Source organism: Rhincodon typus, chromosome 12, assembly GCF_021869965.1.
Source record: "Rhincodon typus isolate 14 chromosome 12, sRhiTyp1.1, whole genome shotgun sequence".
NCBI lineage: Eukaryota > Metazoa > Chordata > Chondrichthyes > Orectolobiformes > Rhincodontidae > Rhincodon > Rhincodon typus.
The window spans coordinates 40,433,953-40,448,870 of record NC_063343.1 but is presented as its reverse complement, the minus strand read 5'-3'; the positions used below and the strand labels follow the sequence as shown (position 1 = coordinate 40,448,870).

The 14,918-nt window shown below is 41.3% G+C and overlaps 1 protein-coding gene across 1 annotated transcript in view; it reads right to left on the bottom strand.

Moving 5' to 3' along the window:
* The window catches only part of LOC109923396 (short transient receptor potential channel 7), a 97,765-nt gene extending 83,433 nt beyond the window's left edge, over nucleotides 1–14,332 (bottom strand). Inside the window, exon 1 of the mRNA XM_048603975.1 lies at nucleotides 13,580–14,332. Within this exon, the coding sequence (XP_048459932.1) occupies nucleotides 13,580–14,332 (753 nt within the window). The remainder of the gene's footprint in view (nucleotides 1–13,579) is intronic.
* Between the last annotated feature and the right edge of the window lie 586 nt (nucleotides 14,333–14,918).

The following is a 14,918-nucleotide window of genomic DNA, read 5'->3' as shown; positions in this document are numbered from 1 at the left end:
AGGCCCGAAACGTCAGCCTTCCTGCTCCTCTGACGCTGCTTGGCCTGCTGTGTTCATCCAGCTCTACACCTTGTTATATCAGTAGAACAACTCATCTGGTTTTACTTACCAAGGCGGCCATTCATCTCTAGCTGGCTCCAAAACCTATTTGATAAATTTATGTTTTCCCTTTCCCATGTGTCACTTTGGAATATTATCAAAACTCACTCATTTTCTGCACTATCATCATCAGCAAATGTGGTCATTGGTCATACTATTCCAAAAATCATCAACTTTGTTAACTTCAATGCTTTGGGTATTCCATATTTCTTGACAGCAAACTCTGCTCTGAATTCATCCCAGGTCTCTACAACCCATTCACATTGTTGCAACCCTTATACTGTCTCCCTTGATGAATACCTTCTCCCTAATAATCCAATCATTGCACTATTCATAGGCTGCTACAATGTAGAAGCAGGCCATTTGGCCCATTGAATCTACACCAACCCTCTCAAGAGCATCCCACCCCCTTACTCTATCCCTGTAACCCTACATTTCCCATGGCTAACCCACTTAGCCTGCACACCATGGGCAATTTATCATGCTCAATCCACCTAGCCTGCACATCTTTGGACTGTGGAAGGCATCCAGAGGAAACCCCTCACAGACACAAAGAGAACATACAAACTCCGCACAGACAGTCATCCAAGGCTGGAATAAAACCCAGGTCCTTGGCACAACAAGGCAGCAGTGCTAATCACTGACCACCGGGTCTGCTAAAATTCTCAAAGAGCATTTTTAGAGAGCTATCCACTGGCTGAACAAGGCTATAGATTACCAGGAGTCAGTACAATACCATTATTTAACAATCTCACTTCATAGCAACCTTAGCAACCAAATGTGATCTAAACATGTCCAGATGAGAGAGCTTCCTTCTTTCTGTAATCCTCCTGGTCAGAAATTCCAAACTTTCCTCATTCATATTGCTAAACTAACTCAATCCTTCCATTTGTTATTGTGATCTTGAGTAACTACTCTTGGGAATTACAGTTTTTTTAAACTTTTTATCTGGAATATTGTCATTTGCTTAAGGTCGACCCATGCAGATATACTCTTTTTATGAATGGTTGGCTTCATGATCAATGTTTTCTCTCCAACTTTGCTCACCATTTTACTGACTAGTAATGTGTTTGAGGATTTCCACATCAGAGACAACAGAACATATAACACAAGAAGTTGGGTTCTTACTGAGTCAGATATCTGGATGTTTATTAACAACTAACTATGTACCCTAACATTAGGTCTCAGGTTTGCAGATACAGTGTGACTCACATGCTTAGTTAGATTACTATTACATATCTATTTGACTGAATGCCTAGCAGAGATGAAATATGTTACTGAATATACAGCAGGAGAGAGACCCCTTACACAATAAAGTCTCACGTTATAATGCCATCTAGATGTCATAAAGGTATAGTGCCTCAATGAAATCTGTGTAATTATAGCACAGTAGGCATTTAAAAATTCATGGGAGTCTCATCCATGTTCCCAGTAGAGCCGATCCATTCATTCGTTGATTTTGTTGGATAACAAACTGTTGAAATGCAATAACCCTGCCATCAAGTTCTGCTGGGAGACACTGAAATGTTGGTATTGTGTCACACAACGAAACTGTTTCTCTTTTTAAACCTTGTACAACATCCAGTGTTGGCTTTGAAATTTGTAACGCTTATTTTTCTTGCTTGTTTCAGAAAAACTGAAGAAAGCGAAAGTCCATTCTTGTGATTTTCATTGATGTATTTATCATTGCTTCTTTCAAGTATGGTCATATACTTGGCATTGCTGTGTTTGGATATTTATTCTTGGGCACTTGTCTAAACCATGTAGAAAGCTTCTTCCAATCTAATTTTTTACATCTTTGAATTTTTGAGCTGTTGCAGAATTGTTGGTCTTCTTTGTAGTCTCAGTGGCTTCAAGTTTGACTTGCCTCTAAAGCTGCTGAACTTTCAGGAAAAGCTTATTGTAATTTTAGAGAACTTAGAACAGAACAGAAAGAAGCCGTTCACCCCCTCAAGACTGCGCCAACCCTCCAAACTGCATCTCACCCAAACCTAGCCTCCTCACCCTATTCCTGTAACCCTGCATTTACCACGTCTAATCCACCTAGACTGCACATCCCTGGACAGGACGGGGCAACTTAGCATGTTCAATCCAGAAACTTGTGGAAAATGCTGCAAACATTTACAACACAGGTACCAGAAATGCAATGATATAACAATCAAGTAAGACTGAATAGGCTAGAGGTCTTATCTCTAGAAAAGACTGAGAGGTGAACTGATTGGGATTTTCAAATTTTGGAGAGGTTTTGTAAGTGTGACGTAGAGAAACTGTTTCTACATGCATGGTAGTCTAAAAGTAAGGATCAAAAATATGTTAGTCACTAATAAATCCAAAAAAAATTAAGACAAAATTCTTTATTGAGAGTGTAGTGTGGATGATCAAAAGGAATGATTGAAGTGATTTGATAGACATTTGAAAATGAAAGAGATAGAAGAACTTGCAGTTGGGTGACATGAAATAGCTGATGAGGGGGTTCCCATGGAACATAAACACTGACATAGTTGACCTTCAGCTGTCTGTGCACAGGTGCTTTTCTCCAGACCTGAAACGTCAGCTTTCCTGCTCCTCTGATGCTGCCTGGCCTGCTGTGTTCATCCAGCTCTACACCTTGTTATCTCTGCTTTTCTTTATATTCTTTTACAGGGTGTGAATGTGCTGGTTAGGCCAGCATTTTCTGTTGATCATTAATTGCCTTTATAAAGGAGGTGTAAAGAAACCTTCTTAAACTGCTACAGTCCGTATGGTGTACAGACCCACACAGTGCTATAAGCGATAGAGTTCCAGGACTTTGACCCAGTAACAGTGAAGGAACAGCAATTATAATTCCAAGTCCAGATGGTGTGTGGCTCAGTGGGGAACTTGCTGATGGTGGTATTTCCATACACTTGCCCCTGCCGTCCTTCTAGCTGGTAACAGTCAGGTGTTGTAGGGTTTCAGGTGTTGCAGATCAGTCAGAAACTCTGAATTGCTTTGGCAGCATGCACATTTTATATACATGGTGTAATCTGAAATTATGGACAGTGATGGCTTCATCTTTCCATCACATAACTGACCAGGAATAGCTCTCAGTCTTATCCCCTGCCATCAGGCATGTGTTGAAGGGATTTCCAGTTTAATACTCAACCTGCTTAGTTGCATAACGAAGGCACCATCCTTGACCAACAGGTCCTGGGGCATGAATTGAACCCAGAGCTTGTGACTCAGTAGGGATACTTGTGACTCACTGCACCTCAATACCTCCTTAGTAAAAACCGAAAGAACTGAGAATACTGTAAAATTAGGAACAAAAACAAAGTTGCTGGAAAAGCTCAGCAGGTCTGGCAGCATCTGTGAAGGAAAAAAACAGAGTTAACGTTTTGGGTTTTGAAATGTTAACTCTGTTTTTTCCCTCACAACACCTCCTTATCTGCACTATATCATCCTTGTAAATCTATTATCTCATGCTGATGACACCAAAAGCGGAACACAATATACAATGTTTTCTTCCGTGATATTTTGCATATGCACTGACTTGGTTGATTCTTCAGGATTTTGCTACAGAAAACTATCTCAAATAATTTCCAATAATTCTACCTGCTCATTAGATTTAGCCAGTCTTTGTGTAGAATGAAGTCACCTGTGATAACTGAATTTCCCTTTTAGTTCCTGAATTATAGAATGCCTTACATCACCACTACAGATCTGTTATATTAGGGGTGTATGAACCACTCTTACCAACATTTTGCTCTTTCTTAGATGTGCCCAAATCAATTTTACATCTTGTCCTTCTGATCAGAGATTCTTGCTCACTAATTCAATGGCTGTCTCTTATTATCAGCACCTCCTTTTCCTGTTTGCAATTTCATCCTACTTGTCAATATTGTGATCCTACAGTCACATATCAGGAATTTTCTGGGTCCTGCAATATCTGCAATATCTGCCAGGTCTTTCCAGACTGACCCATTCCGTCCCACCTGCCTAGACTTGATCTGCTGTGTGACCACTTTGTTTAACATGTGTTTAGTTTTGTGGATGCATTATAGTGAATCCAGTTACTGTTTGATTTTCAAATCACAGAGGTCAGGTTTTTGCAACTGGAGACACTTCTTGAAGATGAATGACATGAAGAGTCCACAACTCCCCACAGGGTGGACATTCCACGCAGCTGAATTGTCGTGTTGTGTTTTAGGGCTACTTTCAGACTCTTCACTTTAAACTGGTGGTGAGAAAGCAGAAAGTAAAATCACTTACCAATCAGCTCCAATGACCACTGTCTGAGTGATAGTCTCAGCCTCCTTTTCTACATTCTGCTGGTTGTCTGTCTCAGGATCGTCCTATTGCCCATTCCTCTAGATGCTCCTAACCGCCTGCCTCAGATCCTTGTCTTTCCCACTCCTGTAGGGGCTACAGATTCCACTAGCAGTTCCTCTAGGTGCTGCTGCCTGTTTTGAAGTCCTTTTCTCACTGCTCCTCTAAGTAATGCTAACTGGCTATCCTGGGATCCTTGTTTCATCTGCTCCCCTTGGAAATGGTTGCCAGCCTCTCTGGAAGTTATCCTCCTCCCTCCGGAAAGACCTCAGTGGATCTCTCTCCTACTGCAACCCTCTTATAATCCCTTTGGCCCTGAAACTGCTCGACCTGCACTCACCTATCACCATCCCACCTACATTCTCCAGCCCCACCCCTCCTCTGTCTATTTATTTCCCAGCTCTCTTCCCCCTCCCCATTTCTGAAGAAGGGTCGCGACCAGAAACGTCAGCTTTCTAGCTCCTTTGATGCTGCCTGGCCTGCTGTGTTCCGCCAGCTCCACACTGTGTAATCTCTGACTCCAGCATTGGCAGTTCTTACTAGCTCTGTTATGATGAGCAATGATGTCTGTAGTAATGCAATATAAATCCTAGGAACAGGAGAATACCACACAGTCCATTGAGAGTGTTGCACTAATCAATTAGATTATAGTGGATCGTCTGCCTCAATGCTAATTTTCCACATTCATGATATCAAGAAATATGGACAGAGATACACTCCAGAATTTGCAGATGTTTCACAAAAACACTCATCAGATGTAATTATGGCAGATAAACATGGAAGCATCTGTGGTAAAACCAATCTCTACGTGCAGGAAGACCGTGCTGGAGGGTTTCACTCTTTAACTATGTGGATGATAGCTCTGAAAATAGATCACCTTCTTAATATGGTTGACTGGAATTTTTGACTATTTTTCTTAAAACTAACCTTGTTAAGCATTATTACATGGTATTCTGGTCTCTTCATGACTATTGGTAAAATGCACATAATTTTTCAAATGGTCACATTTAATACAAATCCAGAACTCCAACTGCTTGTTTCTGCTGTTCGCTGAGAAAAAGTAGATTAGAAAACTTAACTGAACAACACATTGAAGGTATCTGGTTTGAACGGCTGAGCTATTAAAAAATCCAGTGTATTAACCACACTGTCACAGTGTAATTTTGTTTCTGGCAAGTGTTGCAGTCACAGGTCATATTTACAAGTACATCAATTTAGCTGTGGCAGTTTTATGGGCCTACATGATGATGTCCTGTCGATCAATAACTTACTGATCTTTGTGGGTGCATTAGGGTTTGACAATATAAAGCAAAGTTAAGGCTTAAAATGATTTGAAGCTCATTATTGCCATTGGATCACAAGGCATTTTCACAATATTTTGTGTTTTGCAATAAAGTAAATAGATATTATTTTAAATTTGAAGGAACATTTACTCAAAATTACAGGAACAAACCATTTGCAGTGAGAGCAAGTGCTATTTAAAGCAGACAGGCAATATACCACCCTCCCGCCCTGTGAGCTTTTATAGTCTGAACTCTCAAATCTCAGTGTGGATATTGATTCAAAGACTAATATGTTGTCAGGTTCCATGCTTATTAGGAGCTTTCAGCCAATACTTTAAAATTTTAGGCACAAGCAGACTATTAAAATTGTCGCTGCAAACATGTGGATGTTGGAATTTTGAGCTCCAGGCGGCCTGGAGTCTCAAGCAAAAAAGAACAAAGAACTGTGAATGCTGGAAATCAGAAACAAAAACATAAATTGCTGGAAAAACTCAGCAGGTCTGGCAGCATCTGTGGAGAGAAAGCAGAGTTAATGTTTCAGGCCCAATGACCCTTCTTAAGAATTCTGAAGAACTCTTTTATGGATGGATCATCAACAAAAGAACAAAATTCCTAATTTCAAAGCACAGAGTGTAAAATGCTTTTACAGGGAAGATAGGTATGCACATGCGTAGGAAAGAAAGAGAAGGATGTGTTGGTAGGGTTGGATGAATGGAGTGGGATGAGGCTTATGTAGAGCAAAAGAAATCATAGATCATTTGGGTTGAATGGTTTGTTTCTGTGCTGTACACCGGATGTAAAATTCCATATTATATATTGTCTTATGGATACATTTTTAATTTGATTTAGTGTTAAGCAACACAGACTAGGAATTTTGAAGATTCAATCCACCTCTGACCTCAGTAGACCCAGAAAGAAATGCTCTCTACCCACTTCACCAACAGGTAGTTAGACATATTGATGGATGGGGCGGTGGTGCTTTATCCGACTAAACACAAAAGGAGGCCAATCCACCAGACACAGTCAGTCTGTCCAGACTAGGTACCAGCAGTTGCCCAGGTGAAATACAAAGGACAGCATTTTGGCAACAGTACTGAAGACTTGTGCTCCAGAACATGCCACTCTCCTTGCCAAGCTATTCCAGTACAGTTGGACCAAAGGGTCTGTTTCCATGCATATGACTCTATCGAACCAACAATGTGGAAAATTGTCCAGATATGTACTACACAGAAAAAGCAGGACAAATCCAAACCAGCCAATTAATAGCCCCTCAGTATACTCTCAATCATTAGTAAAGTTATAGCACTGTTGTTGACACCTTCTATCAAGCAGCATCTGCTTAGCAACATCCTGCTCACTGACACCGAGTTTGGGATCTGCCAGGGCCACTCAGCTCCTGACTACATTACTGCCTTGGTTCAAACATGGACAAAACAGCTAAATTCCAGAGGTGAATTGAGAGTGACAGCCCTTGACATTAAGGCTGCATTTGACTGAGTGGGGCATCAAGGAGCCCTAGCAAAATTGGAATCAATGGGTATCGGGGGCAAACTCTTTGCTGATTGGAGTCATACCTGGCACATAGGAAGATGGTTGTGGTTGTCGGAGGCCAATCATCTCAGCTCCAGGCCATCTCTGCAGGAGTTCCTCAGGTTAGTGTCCTAGGCCCAACCATCTTCTGCTGTTTCATCAATGACTTTCCCTCCATCATAAGGTCAGAAGTTGAGATGTTTGCTGATGATTGCACAATGTTCAGCACCATTCGCGATTCCTCCAATACTGAAGCAGTTCATGTTCAAATGCAGCAAAATCTGGACAATAACCAGGTTTGGGCTGACAGGTGGCAACTAACATTTGTGCCACACAAATGCCAGGCAATGACCATCACCAGTAAGAATCAATCTAACCACTGCCCCTTTACATTCAATGTTGTTACCATCACTGAATCCCTCCACTATCAACATCTTGGTGGTTACCATTGATCAGGAGCTCAATTGGTCTCCTCACATAAACACAGTGGCTACAAGAGCAGGACAGAGGCTAGGAATACTGCGGCGCGTAACTCACCTCCTGATTCCCGAGAGCCTGTCCACAATCAACAAGCCATAATTCAGGACTGTAATGGAACACTCCCCAGCTGCCTGGATGGATAGCGCTCCAAAAACATTCAGGAAGCTTGACACCATCCATGACAAAGCAGCCTGTTGGATTAGCACCACATCCGCAAGTAACCACTCCCTCCACCACCAACATCCAGCAGCAGCAGTATGTACTATCTACAAGATGCACTGCAGAAACTCATCAAGGATCCTAATACAGCACCTTCCAAGCTCACAACCACTTCCATCCAGAAGGATAAAGGCAGCAGCTACATTGAAACACCATTACCTGCAAGGTCCTCTCCAAGTCACTCACCATCCTGATTTGGAAATATATTGCCGTTCCTTCACTGTCACTGGGTCAAAATCACGGAACACCCTCCCTAATGGCATTGTGGGTTTAATACAACCTGCAGCGGTTCAAGAAGGCAGCTCACTACCACCTTCTCAAGGGCAACTAAGGGCAGCAATAGCTGGCCAGCCAGCGACGTCCACATCCCATGAGTGAATAGACAAAAAAGCCCAGGAAGAAGGTGAATGCTTTTCTGTGCTCTGCAAGGGGAACTGTTCCATAGAATCTGACAGTGTGGAAACAGGCCATTCAGCGCAATAAGTCCACATTGACCCTCCGAAGAGCATCCCACCCAAACCTATCCCCCACCCTATCCCTGTATCCCTTCATTTTCCAAGGCTAAGACACCCACGCTACACATCCCTGGACACTATGGGCAATTTAGCATGGCCATTCCACCTAACTTGCGCATCTCTGGACTGTGGGAGGAAACCAGTGCACCCAGCAGAAACCCACACAGACACAGGGAGAACATGCAAACGCCACACAGGCAGTCACCCAAGGCTGGGATCAGACACTGTGAGGCAGCAGTGCTAACCACTGAGCCACTGTGCTGTCCATATTGATATCTTCTCTCTGTTACCTCCTCTCTCCTAACTCACATATTCAGGGCCACCACTCACTCAAACTCTACTACTGCACACAGCTCTCACCAAAGCACAAGGGCTAAAACTCTAACCCACAGCATGTAAAGTCAACAAATCTCATCCATTCTATCCTCCAAAACTACTAACCCTTCCTGCCTGCTGTGCTTCCCACTAACACTCCTGCTCATGTATCACTGTGAATGGATCTTCCATACACTTCCATTCTTGACAATCCATTCCTTTGTCTCATTGCAGGAAAATATTCTCCCAGAATCCTGCTGAAACAGCCAAGATTAGTGGGCTGAGAATTTATAAATAAGGCTTTTCATGCCATAGGTGGAGAAAATTCTCTGACTGGCTGGAGAAGAGCTCAGTCACTCTTGCGGGGCAGGATGCTCAGCTGCTCTTACATTAACACAAACGTTGATTCATTCTTAACATGCAAAAGCTTTTATCCCTCTCAGACAACTATTTCCCAATCTAATCTTATTGGGCAGGCACCCAGTGAACATCTGATCCCAAAAGGGCAGCACAGAGACCCTCAGCTCTACTTCCGAGCAGGGAGTCAATGAATGAGGACACATCAGTAAGATTTTCATCTCTGTGGGTCCACTTTCTAGAATAAAGTCAGAAACATAATCTGGTGAGCACATCACGGTCAGCAGATCAAGAGGAAACAGGCTGGGTCTTAGAAGGCTGTCAGAGACCAGGCACCTGCTCAGCTCCAGACAGAAACTGAACCAGTCTTGGCCATTAATGATTTGGTCAAATTGTACAAAGATGCAAAGATACAGGTTTGCCAAAGGCAGTTGGTAAATGGAACAAAGGATGAAGATATCCATTAAAGTTATCAGTACTGTGCTCACTACAGCATGTATGCATCTGACTACTTCTGTAGACAGATTGGTGAGTGCCATGGAAAGTCAGGTCCAAGACACTCAGTGTCCTTCAAACTAGCTGCAGAAATCAGAACTGCCTTAAACATTCTGGGCGGGGGGGTGGGAGAGGAAGAATAAAACATGCTGGGTACACATAGATGGCACGGGAGATGCATAATTGTAAATAACCTTATACTTTGCAAACGTATCTTCAACTGCACTCTTAAAATATGTGACCTAGTGCCTTTGTTGCTGCTGGACCTGGTTGAATCACACCTGTGATAAATGAACAGCTTCCAGACATTGCAAGGGATGAAACTAGGTATAATAGCCAAGCATTGCTCACCTCTCACAAAAAAATTAACTCCTTGACTGCAGACAGCTCCGACGTCATGAATTCTTGAACTGTGATGTTTGATGACTGCAATCAAGGTGTTACACTGAGGTTAAATGCAACTTGCAGGGAATGTGCTAAGGTCTGGTCTGCACACATCATTTCACAATAATACCGAGGGTGAGAGTACAGCATCTGTGATGATTCCACACATCTCTGGAGGGAACGTTTCATTCTATCAAACAGGTCTTCAAGGGAGTGCATAGCCATTCAAGGCTGGGAGGTGTATAATGGGCAGTTCATATGTTCACTCTTCCTCAAAGTGCATTGGTATGTTGAGAAAAGCTGAGCAAAGAACTGTCTCACACAGGTTCAATGCTATCCTGTGCTATTAAATGCAGGATGCTCAAATATTTCAGGGCAACATAGCAGTCTATACACATTCTGAAACATTGAACGCTAACAAAAGTTGGAAGAGTCAAAAGGAGGTGTCACAGCATTTGTTTCAATCTGTTGCCTATCACGAAAGACATCGTGATAACACAGGGATATAATATGCTGACTGAAACATTAACCTTGCTGAATTGATGTTATTGGTGTTACTCTGTGGTGCAAACCAGCTGTCCAGCCAACTTAGCCAACCACCCCAACCCCATATTAACTTAATGCCCTACTGGCTGCTTTTTACTTCTTTATATCCAATGGTCAGTAGGACATGTAATATGTAGATACTTGAAAATGGAACCACTTAAAGATATCAAATGTACAATAATAAGGATGACAAGACATTTATTCAGCAACAGTAACAGTCAAGAACTGCAAAAATAACAAAGTTCACGTCTATTCTGCTCCAAGCACAGGTTGTTTTCCATATTACCAATAGAATATTAAACAAAGTCCAAACCAACTCATTCATCCTGGAAGCATGTTACAAATAGATTCACTCTGGCTTCTCATGCTGAATGAGGCATTCTGTCATGTTCTGTCCTCATCAATGGTCTGATCCTTATGTACATCTTCATCCTCAGAGGACTGCATTCAATTCCCCACTTCCTTTGCATCTAAGACCACCTCCACCCCATCCCAGTCAGTTCCAGTGTGAAGAGCACAACATGCTACAGTGATGTGGCACATTCTGTCTGGGCTGTACTGTAAGAATGCACTGGAGTGGCCCAAGCATTGAAACCTAGATCCATTCCACTATGGCCCTGGTGGAAGAGTGAGCAACGTTGTATATTAGTTCTGTGTCAATCTGAGAATTTTGTATTCATGTTATCAGCCATGTTTGAAGGGGATTGCCCACGATCTCAGCAGCTATTCCTGTATGGTTCAAGGACTATAGAAAGAGGCTGGAACCTATGCGCACTCTCGTATGTAAACATCATAGCAGTTCCCAGGCAATCCAGCTCAAAATTACAAAATCAATGGTCACATATAATTTGAATTTTGATGAAGCATAAGCCTTTTCTGTTATGAAAATGTGCAGGTTGATTATAGGGCACATTCAAAGCAAGATGGATGCATCTATCGCAGTCTGTATCTGAGGGAAGCCGGCGACAGTGGAGCATCCCACTGCCTGAGTTGCTTGACACTTCTCGTACTACGTGATGGATATAAAGGACTTTGCTATGGAGAAAACGGCTTCACTTACATTGCACTTATGGATTAAGGTAGGTGGGAAATGCCAACTGGACCCAGTTGCTTCTTGAAATGAGTCACCAACATAAAAAAAAAGAGCAGTTATGACCTTGACAGCCCCTGGATAGGGATTGTCATTCTGAGCACAAGTCCTGTTCCAGCAGATGTGGTGATGGTCCAGGACATCATTAGTCAGCAGCTGTATTCTTTCTGAGAGCTCTAGAAAGGACAGTGAGGCCACAGATGCATTCTCCTCTGCCCCTTTGGGGTATCTTCACCTCCCCGTTTAGGCTGTACAGCAGCCACTTGTCACGAAAGTTAGAAATAAATTGTGGAAATCATGTAATAGGCCAGAAAACATCTAGATGCCACCAATCAGTTTTAAAAAGAGCAACCAGCAACTAACCTGTCTGTTGTTGATGAACCCTTTACACACCAATCTTGAATATTATTTGCTAAATGTTACCATCATATGTTGCCAAGCAAGTTCATCACATGATGAGTTGGGCACTGAGGCAGTCCAATGGCATAATAAGGATCTTACTCTAGTGATTTTTAAGAAGTATTTAAATGAGCACTTTCAACTATTTTGATGCGTTCCCTAGATCCTTATCCAACATGGTAGCTGCCAAACATATGATATCAGACATTTTCTAGGCCACCACTTGCAGGAGAAAATTGTAAAGTTAAAAGAAAATTTGTGAATAAAATACTCCCAACCAATTCCACAATACACCAGAAAAAACTTGATTGCTGTGCTACACTGCAGTAAAGTACATTCATAGTTGCCAAATCCTACAATAATAGCTAAAATACAACACAAAAAATACAAATAACATAAACAGTGGATCAAAATATCTGACACAGAAGATATATTACCAATTGTCAGTTGTAGACAAATATTAAAGAAGGGGACACACAGCATTTCAAAGTGCAATGGAGCTTCTAGTACTAAAAGCTGGCTTTGAAACCACCATAAGAACATTATAATTTATACCTAGGACTAACTCAGCAATCATTCGATGGGTGTGAGGTAACAACCTTTGGAGTGATATCAATATTGGATTTTGAACCTCTGAATGCTGGCTGGTTTTGTCCCTGATTGTCCCAACTCCAAACCTTGGGACAGTAGCATATTTTGGTCAGGCAGCTGTGCTGCTTGCTTCAGCAGTGCAGGGAGGAGATGGGAGGGGCATTGCTACAACATCTTGCCATAGTGTCAGTCGGGCCATTGTGCAAACTGAAGATAACAAATTTTAACAAGATTCCAAATTTAAACTTGCTGCTTTCGGAGAACTCAACTATGTTAATTGGACAATTTTCATTGCCAGAATCTAGCTGTTGCAAGCATGTAAATCTACTTCATGTAGATAAGCATTTGTGGTAGATGGAATCCCAATAGGTAGCACAATTCTGTCAGTTATGACTTTGTACTTGAAATCTACAAGAAATATGGGTTTTTAAAAAAAAGGCTTCATTTGAGGTGGAACTTTAAATGCTGTCAAAAAAGGGACAGAAACTTGTTACAATTGGGTCTTGGTCTGAATTATTTCCCCTCTCAAACAATAAGCTTCAACAGTGAACTCTCTGGGCTATAGATTTTCAAACTGAGTGTCTATTGCAAATCAAATTTTATAACACATATTCATTTCCTAAATTAACAGCAGAGCCTATAAATTTCAAGACAGTAAAACAAAATACTTACTTATCAATAAATTATGATAACCAATTTTACTTTATGTTATGGACTTCAACTGATAAAATATTCACTTTTGAAATGTAATAACACATTTCTGTACAGAATATCTGTGGTAATATACTAGCACCCTCTTTTAGAGTTTAAACCTATCGTCCTGATTATATACCAGAGAATATATTACAGCTGTGGCAGGTTCAAGGTCAAATTAACAATAAATGGAAACTTATATCTAATAAATACATTCGAATGGGCACTTTTAATCTTCATATTTCATGGCAAGATCAGTGATACAGAGGAGGTTTAAAAGAAGTAAAATGGTTTACCTTAAACTCTGTCTCAATATTGGCTAGTTGTGCTAGTTCATTACTTAGTTCCAAAGCTGTAAGTACTGGGTCTTCACTTGATAAAGACAAATGAGCAGCACTTGCTAATCCCTTGTATGCATTCATCCTGGACCTGGAATGACTAAAAGAATCTCGTTTTTGTTTCTCAATGCACTCACTGCATTTGCAAAAATAGTCATGAGGTTTCTCAATCCGTGCACCCTTCAGAAGAAGTATATGTACAATCTCATATTCCTGGCAATGAGAAGCAAGAATGACTGGAGTGATGTCTTGGGAGAAACGTGTACCGTCCTCATCATAGGCATAAAAGTCATCGTCCCGAAGCTCTTGCTCAAGAGGGCTCATGGCCAAACGATGTCCTTGGGCAAAGGCTGAATGATTTAAAATTGCCTCCACTATCCTCACATAACCTTTGCTGATTGCCAGCAGTAGTCCATCACCAATCCGTGCAAGATTCTCTTTCTTTAAAAGGAGCTCTGTCACTTCCAAATGTTCATTTCCCACTGCAAGTTGTAAAGCATTCTGCCCCATATAGTCAACACAATTGAAATTCAAGGTCTTTGACTCCTCTAGCATCTTGCGCACCACTGGTATATTTCCATATTCTGCTGCATCCAGGAAACGTTCCTCTTCAGGTGTCAAATTTTTGCCCTTCTCATTGAACATGTAGGCTGGACCTCTGATGGCCTGTCTCCTTCCCTTCTCACGAAGGGTGGTGTGCCTCCTGTGCATGGTTTGAGTGTTGCTGTTATCCAAACTACAAAAGAAAACAGAAGAATGCACAGGTATTGCATTTGCTAATTATAAAATAAGAAGGTAAATTGACAATTATTGGAGTTTTTCAAAAATATTAAGAAATGCCAGTGATTAAAGAAAACAGAAATACTATAATTGACCAGCCATCTAACTGCTTCGTGTCAGAAAAGTAGTAAAGGTTGAATATTGATGCAAGTCCTGTAGTAAAATTCATGAGTCTTAGCAGCCAGTTCCCAAAGACAACTATTGGTTTCGGATCCTCCGCTATTCCATGTGAACATAATTTTAAATGCTATTTTGAATATTTTAATTTTAAATCCTCCCGTTTTGCCCTAATAAAAAACATACTTGAATTTTATAAAATGTACTTAGGTGTTTAAAATGTTTCCTTGACATTTCCCTAACTTAGGTTCTAACATAGCTCAGAAAAATGGGATTTAAGCTGTAATCAGTCTAATGACCAGAAGCATAACTGGTGGTAATTCTGAAGGATAGGTTTGCTCAGAGCATTGGTAATCTTACCCTGATTCTTTTGTTCTCATTGAACTTCCTCCATCACATA